The sequence below is a fragment of the Podarcis bocagei genome (assembly GCF_964188305.1).
Source record: "Podarcis bocagei genome assembly, chromosome: 10".
NCBI lineage: Eukaryota > Metazoa > Chordata > Lepidosauria > Squamata > Lacertidae > Podarcis > Podarcis bocagei.
Genome location: NC_138135.1, coordinates 6,925,875 through 6,941,159, shown reverse-complemented (window position 1 = coordinate 6,941,159; position 15,285 = coordinate 6,925,875). Strand labels below are relative to the sequence as shown.

Sequence of the window (15,285 nt, the reverse complement as noted above, 5' to 3'; positions counted from 1 at the left end):
AATAGAATCAAAAATCAAACATCTGGAGGGCCGGAGTTTGCCTGTGCCTGTGTTAAAATGATTGTAAAACTAGTGAAATGTATAAACCTGGAAAGCATATTTTTTATTTTTTAAGAGCAGAGGGTGCCCTCCAAGGGCAGCTGAAATTATCAAGGGGTGGAGAGAAAGTTTGCTGTATTTGGGACATTTTCGTCTGGAGAAAGGGCGAGGAAGAGGCAACCAGAAAAAGCTGCCTTCTCCAGTCAGGGGTTTTCCAGATATTTCAGATATTTCCAGCTGGCCTCGCCACCTGGGGCTGGTGGGATCTGCAGCCTAAAAAATCAGGAAGGCTCTCTGAGGTCAGAGAAGGCCGGTAACCCTCCCTGCAGGTCAGAAACAAGAGGGCACGGAGTTTTTGGATGTTGGGCACAGCTTGACCCTCTTGCCCTCTGTGCCCCTCTTCTTGCCCTGGCAGAGCGACCAAGCCCCACACAGCCAGTGCAGGACAGAAGACAAGGACCATCTCGACCTCCCGGAGTGGGCAAGGAGAGCGGCAGAGCGGAAGGCGGGAGAGGCAGCCAGAGCAGGGAGGGAAGACGGAAGTGAGGTAGGCATGACGTACGGAACAGGTGCTGATCAGGAGTTTGGTGGGAAATCCACGTACTTCAGCTCTGCGTTAGCAGTATGGTGGCCTACCTTACAGGGTGGTTGTAAAGGGTCCAGTAAAATATGCATGCAAAATGCAGGAGTCTGGGCTTGGTTGCTGTTGTTGTTTAGTCGTGTCCGCCTCTTTGTGACCCCCTGGACCAGAGCACGCCAGGCACTCCTGTCTTCCACTGCCTCCCGCAGTTTGGTCAAACTCATGCTGGTAGCTTCGAGAACACTGTCCCACCATCTTGTCCTCTGTCATCCCCTTCTCCTTGTGCCCTCCGTCTTTCCCAACATCAGGGTCTTTTCCAGGGAGTCTTCTCTTCTCATGAGGTGGCCAAAGTATTGGAGCCTCAGCTTCAGGATCTGTCCTTCCAGTGAGCGCTCAGGGCTGATTTCCTTCAGAATGGAGAGGTTTGATCTTCTTGCAGTCCATAGGACTCTCAAGAGTCTCCTCCAGCACCAGAATTCAAAAGCATCCATTCTTCGGCGATCAGCCTTCTTGATGGTCCAGCTCTCACTTCCATACATCACTACTGGGAAAACCAGAGCTTTTACTATATGGACCTTTGTTGGCAAGGTGATGTCTCTGCTTTTTAGGATGCTGTCTAGGTTTCTCATTGCTTTTCTCCCAAGAAGCAGGCGTCTTTTAATTTCGTGACTGCTTGGGCTTGGTAGCCAAGTATTAAGTTTTCACCCGCCAGCTTCCAAGTCCAGTCCAGCCGCAGACTGGGGTCACAATATTGTATACATTTATTAATATCAATCTTCTTTGGAGAAGCACAGGCTGCTCTCAGGGTGACCTGCAAGCCGGATCCCTTGCAGGGAGATTAGACCACAGTTGGCTATTTAATGGGCACTCATTCTGGGGAAGCTAGATGATGTGATGTCAAAGCAAGGGCCAGTCCACCCTGTCCAGTGTGCTCTCCCATCACTTTCCTTACCGCCATCAGTCTCCTTTCTTGTGACTTGGAAGCCACTGATTCGAGTCCTACCCTCCGGAGCAGGAGAAAACAAGCTTGTTCCCTCTTCCATGAGATATTTGAAGATGGCGCTCATATCTCCTCTCAGTCTCCTCTTTTCCAGGCTAAACATACCCAGCTCCTTCAACCGTTCCTAATCAGGCTTAGTTTCCAGACCCTTGATCATCTTGGTCACCCTCCTCTGCACACCTTCCATCTTGTCAACACCCTTCTTAAATTATGGTCTGGACACAGTATCCCAGGTGTGGTCTGACCAAGGCAGAATAGAGCGGGACTATGACTTCCCTTGATCGGCACACGATACTTTTGTTGACGCAGCCTAGAATTGCGTTAGCTTTTTTTTGCTGCTGCATCACACAAGACCCCTTCCTCCCCACTACGGTAACTGCACTACCTGAATCTGAGGGGTTGCATCTGCAGACCCTGGTGCCATATGGGGAACTGCCCCACCAACCTCAGTCCGGCCCCGACCTGCCTGCCTTATTTTGGACCACCAATCCAGGGGGGTAGCCCTGCCTGTCAGATTTCCCCTCCTCCTTCACTCCAGGGCTTCTGCCTGCTAAACTTAGCAAAGGGCAAGAGGATGGGGACGAAACTAGAATCAATTGGCAGTGCTGTTGCGTTCCGAAGGCAAAGGAAGGATTGGACCCTGATTAATAAAATACACACGAGGCTTGGCCAGCAAGACTCTGGGAGGAAGTGCCAATAATAATCTGTCGCATCCTGGCCCAGCTCCCCTTTATTAACAAAAGAACTTTTAGCAAGCGCTTGTAAGAACCAATCAGATTTCCCCTGAGCATTTCGAAAAAACCACATGGGACAAAGTTAGATCAGAGAAATCCTTTTAACTACAAAGAACTAATTTGAGCATGCGTACATGTTCAGGCATGTAGGGGACGCAGGTGGCGCTGTGGGTAAAACCTCAGTGCCTAGGACTTGCCGATCGTATGGTCGGCGGTTCGAATCCCCACGGCGGGGTGAGTTCCCGTCTTTCGGTCCCAGCTCCTGCCCACCTAGCAGTTCGAAAGCACTCTTAAGTGCAAGTAGATAAATAGGTACCACTTTATAGCAGGAAGGTAAACGGCGTTTCCGTGTGCTGCGCTGGCTCGCCAGTTGCAGCTTCGTCACGCTGTCCACGTGACCCGGAAGTGTCTCCGGACAGCGCTGGCCCCCGGCCTCTTGAGCGAGATGGGTGCGCAACCCCAGAGTCGGTCACGACTGGCCCGTACGGGCAGGGGTACCTTTACCTTTACCTTTACATGTTCAGGCTAAATAAAACAGGAATTAAGGAGGAATGCATTTAGCAATCCCTGGAGGTCATAAACAGGCAGTAAACAGGAAAGGAAGGACAGGCAAGGAAAGATAGTATTTAGCATCTCCTTGTGAATTCTCTTCCTGGCCCTTAAGATCTACCTAAAGATTAACAAAATCTACATCAAGGCTACCTCCTTATCTTATGTACTGAGGATGTCTGGTGAAACAACTGGTCTGTGTTTTAGAATGCTTATACGTGCCTGTCAGGCAGAGAAAATGGGCAGTAGAGAAAACAGTGGCGTAGCGTGGGTTGTCAGCACCCGGGGCAAGGCAAGTAATTTGCGCCCCCTAACCCGTGGATTTGCGCCCCCTAACCCATGGATTTGCGCCCCCAACCCTAACCCCCAGATGTTGTGCCCGGTGCGGCCGGCCCCCCCTGCACCCCCCACGCTACGCCACTGAGAGAAAATGGGGCAGATATGTAGAGGCTTGTGGGATTTGATCAGAAATTATTGTCAATGACTCAAGCCCACTCAAGCAAAGCTTTCATCGTTGACACAACGGCTTGCTCCATTTTTCATAATTCCTCATAGCAATCCCACCTGCTGTTGGCCTCCGTGCCTCTGCCCTACCCAGTCCCACCAGCTGCTCCTGGATCCCACTAAGACCCCATGCGTCGGAAAGGTATGCGAAGGGATGCCCGGCTTGTCTGTTGACCCTCTGCTCTTCCTTCTTCTCTGGCAGCACGACCAAACCCAAGACATCCTGCGAGAGATGGAGAGTAAGTGTTGGCTCAGCCAGAACGAACGGGAGCAGCTGCACGAGGAACTGCGGATGTGCAAGGAGGAGATTGAGAGACTTAACGGCACCATCCCCATCGGAGGACGGGTAAATCCTCAGAGGCGTTTGGGCATGTGTGTGTGTGTGTGTGTGTCACGGGTTGCTCTGCTCGGTCCAGTGGGGAGCTGGGGGCTGGAGCAACCCTTTCCCTGAAGCAGAGGTGATTGATTGATTGATTAATTGATTGATTGACTGATTTCATTTCTATGCCACTTTCCGTTCAAACAAATCCCAAAGCAACAAACAGCAATAGCATGAACACCACAAGTACAGCATGAATCAGATAATCACGGGGAATCTGGGTCAAGTTTGAATTTGGGTACAAAACCTTTCTGAAACGCAGCTGTCCTCTCCAGACAGGCTTTTAACAACCAGCCGCCTCAGTGTCTCCACAGGGACATATTAATCATTTTATTTGTTTATTTCATAAATAAATTTATGCACCATTTGATTGGGGGTGGGGAGAGACATACCTCAACGCGGTTTACAAAGAGAAGGGGGTAATAAAATTAGCTTTAACAGCAATACTTTGAAATGTTCAAAAGGTAAAACCAGCAAGAAACTGAAAGCAGGTTAAAACACACATCCGCGTTCTGCCTGTCTGGGTAAAGGTAAAGGGACCCCTGACCATTAGGTCCAGTCGTGGCCGACTCTGGGGTTGCGGCGCTCATCTTGCTTTACTGGCTGAGGGAGCCGGCGTACAGCTTCCGGGTCATGTGGCCAGCATGACTAAGCCGCTTCTGGCGAACCAGAGCAGCGCACGGAAACGCCGTTTACCTTCCCGCCGGAGAGGTGCCTATTTATCTACTTGCACTTTGACGTGCTTTGACTGCTAGGTTGGCAGGAGCAGGGACTGAGGGAATGGGAGCTCACCCCGTCACAGGGATTCGAACCACCGACCTTCTGATTGGCAAGTCCTAGGCTCTGTGGTTTAACCCACAGCGCCACCCGCGTCTGGGTAGGCTTGACCAAACAGAAATGTTTTTAGCAGGCGCTGAGAAATATACAGGAAAGGCACCTGCCTGGTGTCATTGGGCAGGGAGTTTGAAAGTGCAGGTGGCTTCGCACGGAAAGATTGATTTCTTACAAATGCGGCACTTATAGCAGCGGCAGATACTACGTGGGGATCAGTCGCCGGTGCGCTTTTGGGGGTGCTGTGCCCACAAACGCCAGACGACAGGGTTTGAGAGACACAGCAATTCCTGCATAATGTCTTGTGTGGTTGCTTTTTTAAAACACACTCACACATTGACTGACTCCAATTCTAGCACAATCGCAATCCCTTTCCCGGTGGGTGGTAGGAATTCTGTGTAGCCAGCTCCTTCCGAGGCATCCAAATTCTTCGGTGCAGAGTCATAGCACGCAGGCGGCTCTGAAGCAGGATCCGGGCCCGAAATTTCAGACCCCCGTCCCACACGGGCAGCCAAAACACCCTGTGGCCTAACTTCTTTCTTTCTCTCTCTCTCCTCTCTCTCTTTCTCTTGTCCCCTGCCTCGGCTCATCTCCCCTCCGTGGTGTTTGTGGCGTCCCCTCCGCCCTCCATCCCACGCTCTCCCTCCCCACACTGCCCCCCGGAACCCCACAGGTCCCCCACGCGCCTGACCCTCCCGCCATCATCTCCCTCCCTCTCATAGGACTGGTTATCATAGTAGCCCTGCTTTGGTGCTGGCGGGCTGAGATGTCTTCCTAACTCCCCGAATCAGGTACTGGTATCATCCGCTTGGTCGGCTAGGCTGCGCTTGGCTTGCGTCTCCTGCATGAAGCAAGGACACACATTCCCCGTATCCTACATTTGGTTGCTTTGTCGTTGTCATCCCCCCCTTGCAGTTACACCCATGCACCTGCCCAGCACCCCTCCCTCTCGCCTCCTTCCCCAACCCATCGCCTGCCGCACAGCCTGTTCCCTCTTCACAACAAATCATTTCCCCATGCTTGCATTTCCTCCTCCGGTGAGGCAGAGCAGGAACAAGCCAATTCCTTTTTATAAAAAAATAGACTTTGGGTTAGGAAAGCCTTTCAAGAGGTTTTCCTGCTGGGGCTGATGGGAGCTCTAGGCAGTGCCGGATTTATGTACAGTGGTACCTCGGGTTAAGTACTGTACTTAATTCGTTCCGGAGCTCCGTTCTTAACCTGAAACTGTTCTTAACCTGAAGTACCACTTTAGCTAATGTGCTGCACCACTGGAGCACGATTTCTGTTCTCCTCCTGAAGCAAAGTTCTTAACCTGAAGCACTATTTCTGGGTTAACGGAGTCTGTAACCTGAAGCGTCTGTAACCTGAAGCGTGTGTAGCCTGAGGTACCACTGTATAAGCTAAACAAGCTCTAGCTTAGGGCCCCACTCTCTTGGGGCCCCCCAAAAAAATTAAAGGAAAAAAACCCTGGATGTACATTTCCAAAATATTAAAAAGGTAAAGGTGAAGCACCCCAGACAGTTAAGTCCAGTCGTGACCGACTCTGGGGTTGTGGCGCTCATCTCGCTTTACTGGCTGAGGGAGCCGGCGTACAGCTTCCGGGTCATGTGGCCAGCATGACTAAGCCAGAGCAACGCACAAAAACGCCGTTTACCTTCCTGCTGGAGCGGTACCTATTTATCTACTTGCACTTTTACCTGCTTTCGAACTGCTAGGTTGGCAGGAGCAGGGACCGAGCAACGGGAGCTCGCCCCGTCACGGGGATTCGAACCGCCAACCTTCTGATCGGCAAGTCCTAGGCTCTGTGGTTTAACTCACAGCACCACCCGCGTCCCAGTGCCGGATTTACGTATGAGCTAAACAAGCTATAGCTTAGGGCCCCACTCTCTTGGGGCTCCCCCCAAAAAAATTAAAGGAAAAATAACCTGGATGTTCATTTCCAAAATATTAAAAAGGTAAAGAACCCCAGAAAGTTAAATCCAGTCGCAGACGACTCTGGGGTTGCGGCGCTCATCTTGCTTTAATGGCTGAGGGAGCGAGCGTTTGTCCGCTGACAGTTTTTCCGGGACATGTGGCCAGCATGACTAAGCCGCTTCTGGCTAAACCAGAACGGCATTTACCTTCCCTATTTATCTACTTGCACTTTGACGTGCTTTCGAACTGCTAGGTTGGCAGGAGCAGGGACCGAGCAACGGGAGCTCAGCCCGTCGTGGGGATTCGAACCACCGACCTTCTGATCGGCAAGCTCAAGAGGCTCAGTGGTTTAAACCACAGCGTCTCAAAATATTACCTTGATAAAATACGTGTTTTGTTATGTGCAAATGGCTTGAGATACCTCTTAGGTCCATAAATCACCATGTAGCATATATTCAACACAAAAAACAGCGACCATTTCTTGTTGACAAAGGACAGCTGGACGTAGAAAGGGCCCCATTACCTTCAGTAGCTGAGGGCCTTGTCAGACCTAAATCCGGCCCTGGCTCTAGGGCAGAAACATCTGGAAGGCATTGTCTGGGTGAACGCCGGGTTAAGAGGCGCGTCCTACAACCTCCCTTTGCAAAACCCAGCAGCCAGGTTGCTCACCGGTTTGAGCATATAATGCCAATCCTGGCTTGCCAATTACCATATTTTTCGCTCCATAAGGCGCACCGGACCATAAGGCGCACCTAGTTTTTAGAGGGGGAAATCAAGAAAAAAAATCTGTCTGCTTCTCCCAGAGCTTCTGGGGCTGCCAAAGAGCAGCCCCAAAAAGCAAAGAAGCCAAGACAGCGAGCGGGATCCATCCCGCTCGCTGTCTTGGCTTCTGCCATAGCCGCGCGCAGCCTCTCCCGGCCAGAGGGGCTGCACGCGGCTATGGCAATACCCCCACCTCCCGCAAAAGCCCACAGGAGCTGCGCACCATTTAAGGAGTGTGCGGCTCCTGCGGGCTTTTCTACGAGGAGGGAGAAGGGACTGACTGGCTGCGTCAGTCCCTTCTCCCTCATGGGGGAAAACCCGCAAGAGCCGCGCGGAGCTTGTGTGCGGCTCTTGGGGGCTTTTCCTCCCTGCTTCCCCCCTGCATTTGCTCCGTAAGACGCACACACATTTCCCCTTACTTTTTAGGAGGGGAAAAGTGTGTCTTATGGAGCGAAAAATATGGTAGTTTTCCAGCTCGAAAGTGCTGCTTTTTGACCTATAAGCCTTAAACTGCTCGGGACTGCGATGCCTCAAGGACCGCCTCTAACCATATGACCCGACCTGGACCCTGAGATCACCCTCTGAGGCCCTTCTTCACCTGCCTCCATCACAAGAGGCCCAGAGAGTGGCAACACAAGATAGCTCAGTTGCTTAGAGCGTGGTTCTGATCACGCCAAGGTTGCAGGTTCGATTCCCGTGTGGGGCAGCTGCATAGTCTTGCATTGCTGGGGGTTGGACTGGATTATCCTCAGGGTCCCTTCCAACTCTACGATTCTGTGATTCTAACAGGGCCTTTTTTGCAATGGCTCCCTGTTTGTGGAATACTCTCCCCAGGAGAGGCTCGCCTGGCACCTTCATTTATACCAAGAAAAAAGCACACCAAGAACTCTGGCCCATATCCGTTTCAGCAGTGGGAGTGGTCTGTACAGTGGTGCCCCGCAAGACGAATGCCTCGCAAGACGGAAAACTCGCTAGATGAAAGAGTTTTCCGTTTTGGAGGTGCTTCGCAAAACGAATCTCCTATGGGCTTGCTTCGCAAGACGAAAATGTCTTGCGAGTTCCTGCGGGTTTTTCCCCCTACCCCCCTTTTCTAAGCCGCTAAGCTGCTTATCAGCTGATCCGATCAGCAGATAAGCCGCTAAAAGCCGCTAATAGCGCTAATCCGCTAATCCTTCAATGGGCTTGCTTCGCAAGTCAAAAAAACCGCTAGACGAAGAGACTCTCAGAACGGATTCTTTTCGTCTTGCGAGGCACCACTGTACTCGCCAATCAATAGTTAACAGTAACAAAAACTAATCCATTTAGAAGTATGTATTCTGATAAGGATTACAAACACAAATAGAGATTACAAACTCAAAAAAATATGTATAACACAATAATTCGTTACAGAATTGGAGAGAAGAGTTTATGAGTAGAGATAAGTTCCTGTTAGTCCACAGTCAGATTCGTCGTGGAGGTCTTAGTTTCAATCATAAATGTATCCTTGTTATCCTTGAGAAACATAGAAAATAACAGGATATATTTATCCGAAAGACTTCAAACTTACACGACCCTTTAAAAATTAGGTAAGGAACCAAATGTTATATAATACTGTTTTATATATTATAATTTATGACAATTTAGAATTTAAATGTATTTTCATGTAATATTTGATACTTCAGCTGATGAAGGTGAATACATCGAAATAGGGCCCTGTCCTGGTTTCTAATCCTAAACTGACTTCTGACTTCTGCTAAGTGATTGAAACTAAGACCTTCACGTCGACTCTGACTATGGACTCACATGAACTTATCTCTACTCATAAACTCTTATCTCTAATGCTGTAACGAATTATTGTGTTAGACATATTTTTATGAGTTTGAGTTTGTAATCTCTATTTGAGTCTGTAATCCTTGTCAGAATACATACTTTTGAATGGATTCGTTTTTGTTACTATTAACTATTGATTTGCGAGTAGGGACCCCTCCCACTGCTGAAACTTACATTGGCCAGAGTTCTTGGTGGGCTTTCTTTTTTTCCTTTTTTTTTTGGCACCTTCATTTAGGCATAACAACGACAATAATAATATTAACCAGGCAAAAAACGTTCCTCATTTGGTCGATCCAATTTACATTCTGTGCCCTTTTAAAATGTAATTTTTTTGGGGGGTGTATTGGGTTGCTGTTTTTATTTTTATGAGGTACAGTGGTGCCCCGCAAGACGAATGCCTCGCAAGACGGAAAACGAAAGAGTTTTCCGTTTTGGAGGTGCTTCGCAAAACGAATCTCCTATGGGCTTGCTTCGCAAGACGAAAATGTCTTGCGAGTTCCTGCGGGTTTTTTTCTTTTCTTTTTATAAAATTTTTATTGGTTTTTCACAATTTTTATAAACACAAACAATACACAATACAAACAAACACATAAACAAACATGTATAATTTCAAATCCTTTTTTCTTAAACCTTACTTCACCGACTTCCCCGTACCTCCCCTTTCTGCATCCTAATTTCCAATTTTTTTCCAGCAAATCCTCCCCCTTAATTTTATCAAAATTTCCCTTGTTCTTTTCTTTTACTTAATCTTTTACAGCTGTAATCCCCTTTTTTCTAAAACCTCAACATTTTAGCATTCATTAATTTTACACTATTTCTTAAGATAAATTTTAAATTTCTTCCAATCTTCTTCCGCCGTCTCTTTTCCCTGGTCTCGGATTCTGCCCGTCATTTCTGCTAGTCCCATATAGTCTATCACCTTCGTCTGCCATTCTTCCAGAGTGGGTAGATCCTGTGTCTTCCAATACTTTGCGATGAGAATTCTTGCTGCTGTAGTAGCATACATAAAAAAAGTCCTGTCTTTCTTTAACACCAATTGGCCGACAATGCCCAAGAGAAAGGTCCTGCGGGTTTTTTTCCTCCCCCCCCTTTTTCTAAGCCGCTAAGCCGCTTATCAGCTGATCCGATCAGCCGATAAGTCGCTAAAAGCCGCTAATAGAGCTAATACTAATCCGCTAATCCTTCAATGGGCTTGCTTCGCAAGACGAAAAAACCGCTAGACGAAGAGAATCACAGAACGGATTCTTTTCGTCTTGCGAGGCACCACTGTATTTTGTGGTTTTAAATCTTGATTTTATTCTGTGAACTGCCCTGAGACCCACTCACAACCCAGGTATAGGGCGGTATATAAATTCAATTAACAACAACAGCAACAACAACAATTCTTTATTTATTTACATGCCATCCATCTGATTGGGTTTCCCCAGCCACTCTGGGCGGCTTCCAACAGACAAAAACATTCCTCTTCAACCAGGCCTCTCTCTGGCTTTTGACAGAATCATAGAGTTGGAAGGGACCAACGAGGGTCATCTAGTTCAACCCCCTTGCAATGCAGGAATCTTTTACCCAATGCGAGTCTCGAACCCACAACCCTGGCGTAGCTACCGACTGAGCTACACCAGCTTGTAACTACCGGCGGCTTTCCAGAATAAGGGAGGGTGTTTCAACGTATTTCTCTCCCATCCGGTTTTAATGCATGTCTTTTTTTCTTTTGTAAGTCGCTTTGGGTTGTCCTGGCAAAAAAAACAAAAAAAAACAGGGCGACTAATACATTTAATAAATAAATAAATGACTGACCTACCAGCTCAGAAATAAATAAATAGACAGATAGATAGATAGATAAATGTCTGAGCTACCAGCTCAGAAATAAATAAATAGATAAATAAACAAATGACTGAGCTACAAGCTCAGAAATAAATAAATATATAAAGGGGAAAGGGACCCCTGACCATTAGGTCCAGTCGTGACCGACTCTGGGGTTGCGGCGTTCATCTCGCTTTATTGGCCAAGGCAGCCGGCGTACAGCTTCCAGGTCATGTGGCCAGCATGACTAAGCCACTTCTGGCGAACCAGAGCAGCGCACGGAAACGCCGTTTACCTTCCCGCTGGAGCGGTACCTATTTATCTACTTGCACTTTGAAGTGCTTTTGAACTGCTAGGTGGGCAGGAGCAGGGACTGAGCAACAGGAGCTCACCCCGTCGCAGGGATTCGAACCGCCGACCTTCTGATCGGCAAGTCCTAGGCTCTGTGGTTTAACCCACAGCGCCACCAGGGTCCCTAAATAGATGGATAGATAGATAGATAGATAGATAGATAGATAAATGACTGAGCTACCAGCTAAGAAATAAACAAATAAATGATAGATAGATAGATAGATAGATAGATAGATAGATAGATAGATAGATAGATGGCTGAGCTACCAGCCTTGCTAGGAATCACCTTCATAAGAACATAAAAGGCTACAGGATCATCCAATTGCCCTTCAGTGTAGCGCCTTGTTCTCAAGGCGGCCGACCGGATGTCTGGCGGCGACCCAGCAAGCGGGATTCGAACACGAGCCCCCCGCCCCCCCGCGTGCTGAAAGCGCGGGTTGCAATGCACGCCTGTGGATGTCCGTGTGGTTCAATTAACCCTAGTGCATGGAGCAGGGTTGGAGCCAGGTGGGTGGGTTTTAAGGCTCCCTCGCTCACCCCCCCTTTCTCCTTCTCCTCCCCTGCAGGTCCCAGCCGGAGGGATGAAGCCCCTCGCTCTCTTTGCTGTCCTTGCCGGGGGCCTGCTCCTCTACCCCTGCGTAAAGAGATACACCAGCAGCTGGACGCCGCCCTAAGGAGCCTGCACACCTGGACACCCGCCCCTCGAAGAGGGGGCCCCTTGCGCCACGTACCCCTCCCCATCCCAACTCTGTGAGGACTGAGCACTTGTCCCCCCCCACACCACCCCCCCGTCGACCCAACCGCTGCTCAGAAAGCCGGTCTCGCCATCAGCCGTGCCAAGCGACCCTTCACCCATCATCAGCTATCCATTCCCCTCCCTTTCCTGCTTCTGCTGAGGATGAGCTGAGGCGGGGTTTTTTTTGGGGGGTGCCTCCAACCGGGCTTCCAGCTTCCCACCTGCCCTGCCCCCTCCCCTGCTGCTGGGGACCTCTGGGGCGCAGTCCTCGGTCTCCCCATCAGTGGTCCCAACCTGGAGGAGCCGAGGCGTTGGCTGGGAGGGAAGAGAGATGGCTATGAGTCCGTCTCACCTCCTGGTGGCCCCCCCTGAAAAAACAGGACTTGGGGAGCCCATGGTACCTCTCCCCTCTTTTACCCCCCCGGCTCTTCTGTGCCAGCCCGAGGGGGCAACCGAGAGCAATACCTGCCCTCTGGGTGGCTGACCTCTGCAATAACCGGAAGGGACCTGATGCGCTTTCCCAGCAGGAAAATGTGCCAGCCAGGGTTGGGATGAAGAGGTGTGGGGAGCTGGGGGGCACAATTTCCTCTAGGCAATATTTTAAAGTCTGTTTCAACACACTGTGAACGGGAAGCAACTTCCGGAGGGGCCCGGAGCAGAACGGATCGACCTGTGAATTTCTTTCGTTCTCCACCATCAGTGATTACCTTTCTCGCTTATCCCCAACCTGGGACGGATCCTGAATCTATGCATTCCACCCCTAGCTCCATCCCTCTTCTCTTTCTCCATCGTGGTCTCATCCCACAGCTGCGCACTGTTTCCTCCTGGCCCTAGGAACGCTCACAGAGTTTGTGTGTGTGTGTTTGTGTGTGTGTGTTTGTGTGTGTGTCCCTCTTTGCACTTTCGACGCAGGTATGATGGTTCGGGGACCACCAGGATGCAGAAAGGTCCCTTAAGGCCTGTTTGGGTCCCCCGGGACTGTCCTCGTCCGACAGCGCTTCCAGCAATCGAGGCCTCACCCAGGTAGCAACGGGTGGGGGAGCCACGGCTGTGGACTGTAGCGCAGCCCTCCGGGATCCGGGGCGCCAGATCCCTGCCCTGCATGTTTCGTGGGCACCCGTCCTCCGTCACCTCACGGTCTGTCACCCCCTCCTCACCTCTTCCACGTCTCATTCGTCGAGCTCTGCTCCCGACTTCTGTCCAAGAAGGGGGCCACCCCGAAAAGCCGCTGGAGACTGTCTGCAGATCTTTCTCTTTCGTCTTTGTTCTATGTTGTAACTCAGTAAAAAAAGGAAATGGGAAAACAAAGACCTTTCTAAATACATGAGGCTTGGCTCTCTTCTGTCCTGGTTGCGTTTTTCCGCGTGAAGGCAGTGTGGGAATGTTCAGGGTGGCAGGAGAGGATATAAAGGTAAAGGTAAAGGGACCCCTGATCATTAGGTCCAGTCGTGACCGACTCTGGGGTTGTGGCGCTCATCTCGCTTTATTGGCCGAGGGAGCCAGTGTACAGCTTCCAGGTCTTGTGGCCAGCATGACTAAGCTGCTTCTGGTGAACCAGAGCAGCGCACGGAAACGCCGTTTACCTTCCCGCCAGAGTGGTACCTATTTATCTACTTGAACTTTGACGTGCTTTCAAACTACTAGGTTGGCAGGAGCAGGGACCGAGCAGCGGGAGCTCACCCCGTCGCGGGGATTTGAACTGCCAACCTTCCGATTGGCAAGTCCTAGGCTCTGTGGTTTAACCCACAGCGCCACCCGCATCCCTTTGAATAAACCTACACAGATTTATTATTGGCTCTCCTTATATTCTTACGCATTGCGGGCGTTAATGAGGATTTTCTCGCTCCTGGGGATCACACTTCACCAGACCTTGCTTGGGCAGCATGGGGAAAAAACCCTGGGGCCTTCGAGAAGTGGCAGAGAAGCAACAACGGCTGCGATGTGTCTGGGTCTCAAATGAGCTGGCAGGCTCCGAAAGGTCCACGTGAGTCACAGGTCTATAATTGCTGCCCCAGGTGGCCAGGGGAATGAGATGGGTACCCGGCAGTGGTGCCCTCTGGGAAGGCCGCAGCTCAGAACGCTCACCCACCTCCCAGCCTATTCCTCAGTCTCCCCCTCCGAAGAGGCAAAGGGGCTGCTGCTTCTCTCTAGCGCATGACCTGCTTCAGAGCGTCTGGAGCACAAACTGTTCTTGGGGGCCGCGCATGCTGTGTCTTACTCACAAGTCCCTTTTTGAGGCCAGGTGCTCTGGGACAGAACCTCATCGGCTATATCGAGCGAGGAGCGTGGCCTCTGGCCAGCCCATCGCCCTAGCCAGAGAATGAAATGTGTGTGTGTATTTGGGGTGGAGAGGAGGAGGGTGCCCTTGTGTGGCACCCTCTGCCCACTCCGTCTCCTCCAGGTGACAGGTTGCGCATCTTGGTGCATGTTGAAAGCGCTGTGGCTGCATTCTGCATTCACCCTCTGCGCAAGTTCTGCATGTGCCCCACCCTGGGACGTGCCTCTTCCCTGGCTGCCCAGTCCACCAGGGCGGCGCAACACTTGCCCCGCCCCGGGCACCAGCAACCCACGCTACGCCACTGCCCGTAACCATATAAATTCTGGCCCTTCTCACTCTCCCGGCACCGCCAGAAGACCGTGGACCTCACAAGCTGCTTTGATCATGCCCATTTTTTCTTCTTTGCTTATTTCTTTTTTTTTAATTAAATTTTATCTACATAATTATTACAAAATACAAGCAAAATACTGCAAATACATACATACAGTGGTACCTCGGGTTAAGTACTTAATTCGTTCCAGAGGTCTGTTCTTAACCTGAAACTGTTCTTAACCTGAAGCACCACTTTAGCTAATGGGGCCTCCTGCTGCCACTGCGCCACCGGAGCACGATTTCTGTTCTCATCCTGAAGCAAAGTTCTTAACCCGAGGTACTATTTCTGGGTTAGTGGAGTCTGTAACCTGAAGGGTATGTAACCTGAGGTACCACTGTATATATTTCAGATAAGCACACCCATATAAAAAAAAGACCAAAAAAGAAAAAAGGAAGAAAAGAAAAAAGAAAAAGAAAAAATAAGAAGAAAAACTGGAAGAAGAAAAATTGGAATAATTTCTTCCAAATTTATTCTACAAATATCTCAACAATAAAATTTCATGGATTGACTTCCATCACTTACACTGCACTTCCTATATATGTTTTAAGCAAAACTGTATCTGTTATTCCACATTTTCCCCATACAATCTCTTACAAATATTCTAATCAATAAGTTTTCTAAATCTTTCATAAACACAACCAAC

At 49.8% G+C, this 15,285-nt stretch overlaps 1 protein-coding gene across 5 annotated transcripts in view; it reads left to right on the top strand.

The window, feature by feature from the left end:
* Positions 1–13,313, top strand: part of CCDC136 (coiled-coil domain containing 136) — a 52,126-nt gene extending 38,813 nt beyond the window's left edge. For 4 of the 5 annotated variants that reach the window (XM_081210226.1, XM_081210224.1, XM_081210228.1 and 1 more), the window contains exons 7-9: positions 455–586; positions 3,609–3,752; positions 11,822–13,313. In XM_081210226.1, coding sequence (XP_081066352.1) covers positions 455–586; positions 3,609–3,752; positions 11,822–11,929 — 384 coding nt within the window. In that variant the 3' untranslated portion in view covers positions 11,930–13,313. Of the gene's footprint in view, positions 1–454; positions 587–3,608; positions 3,753–5,289; positions 5,408–11,821 lie in introns of all 5 variants that reach the window. The other variant, XM_081210225.1, reaches the window with a different exon arrangement.
* Positions 13,314–15,285: the final 1,972 nt, after the last annotated feature.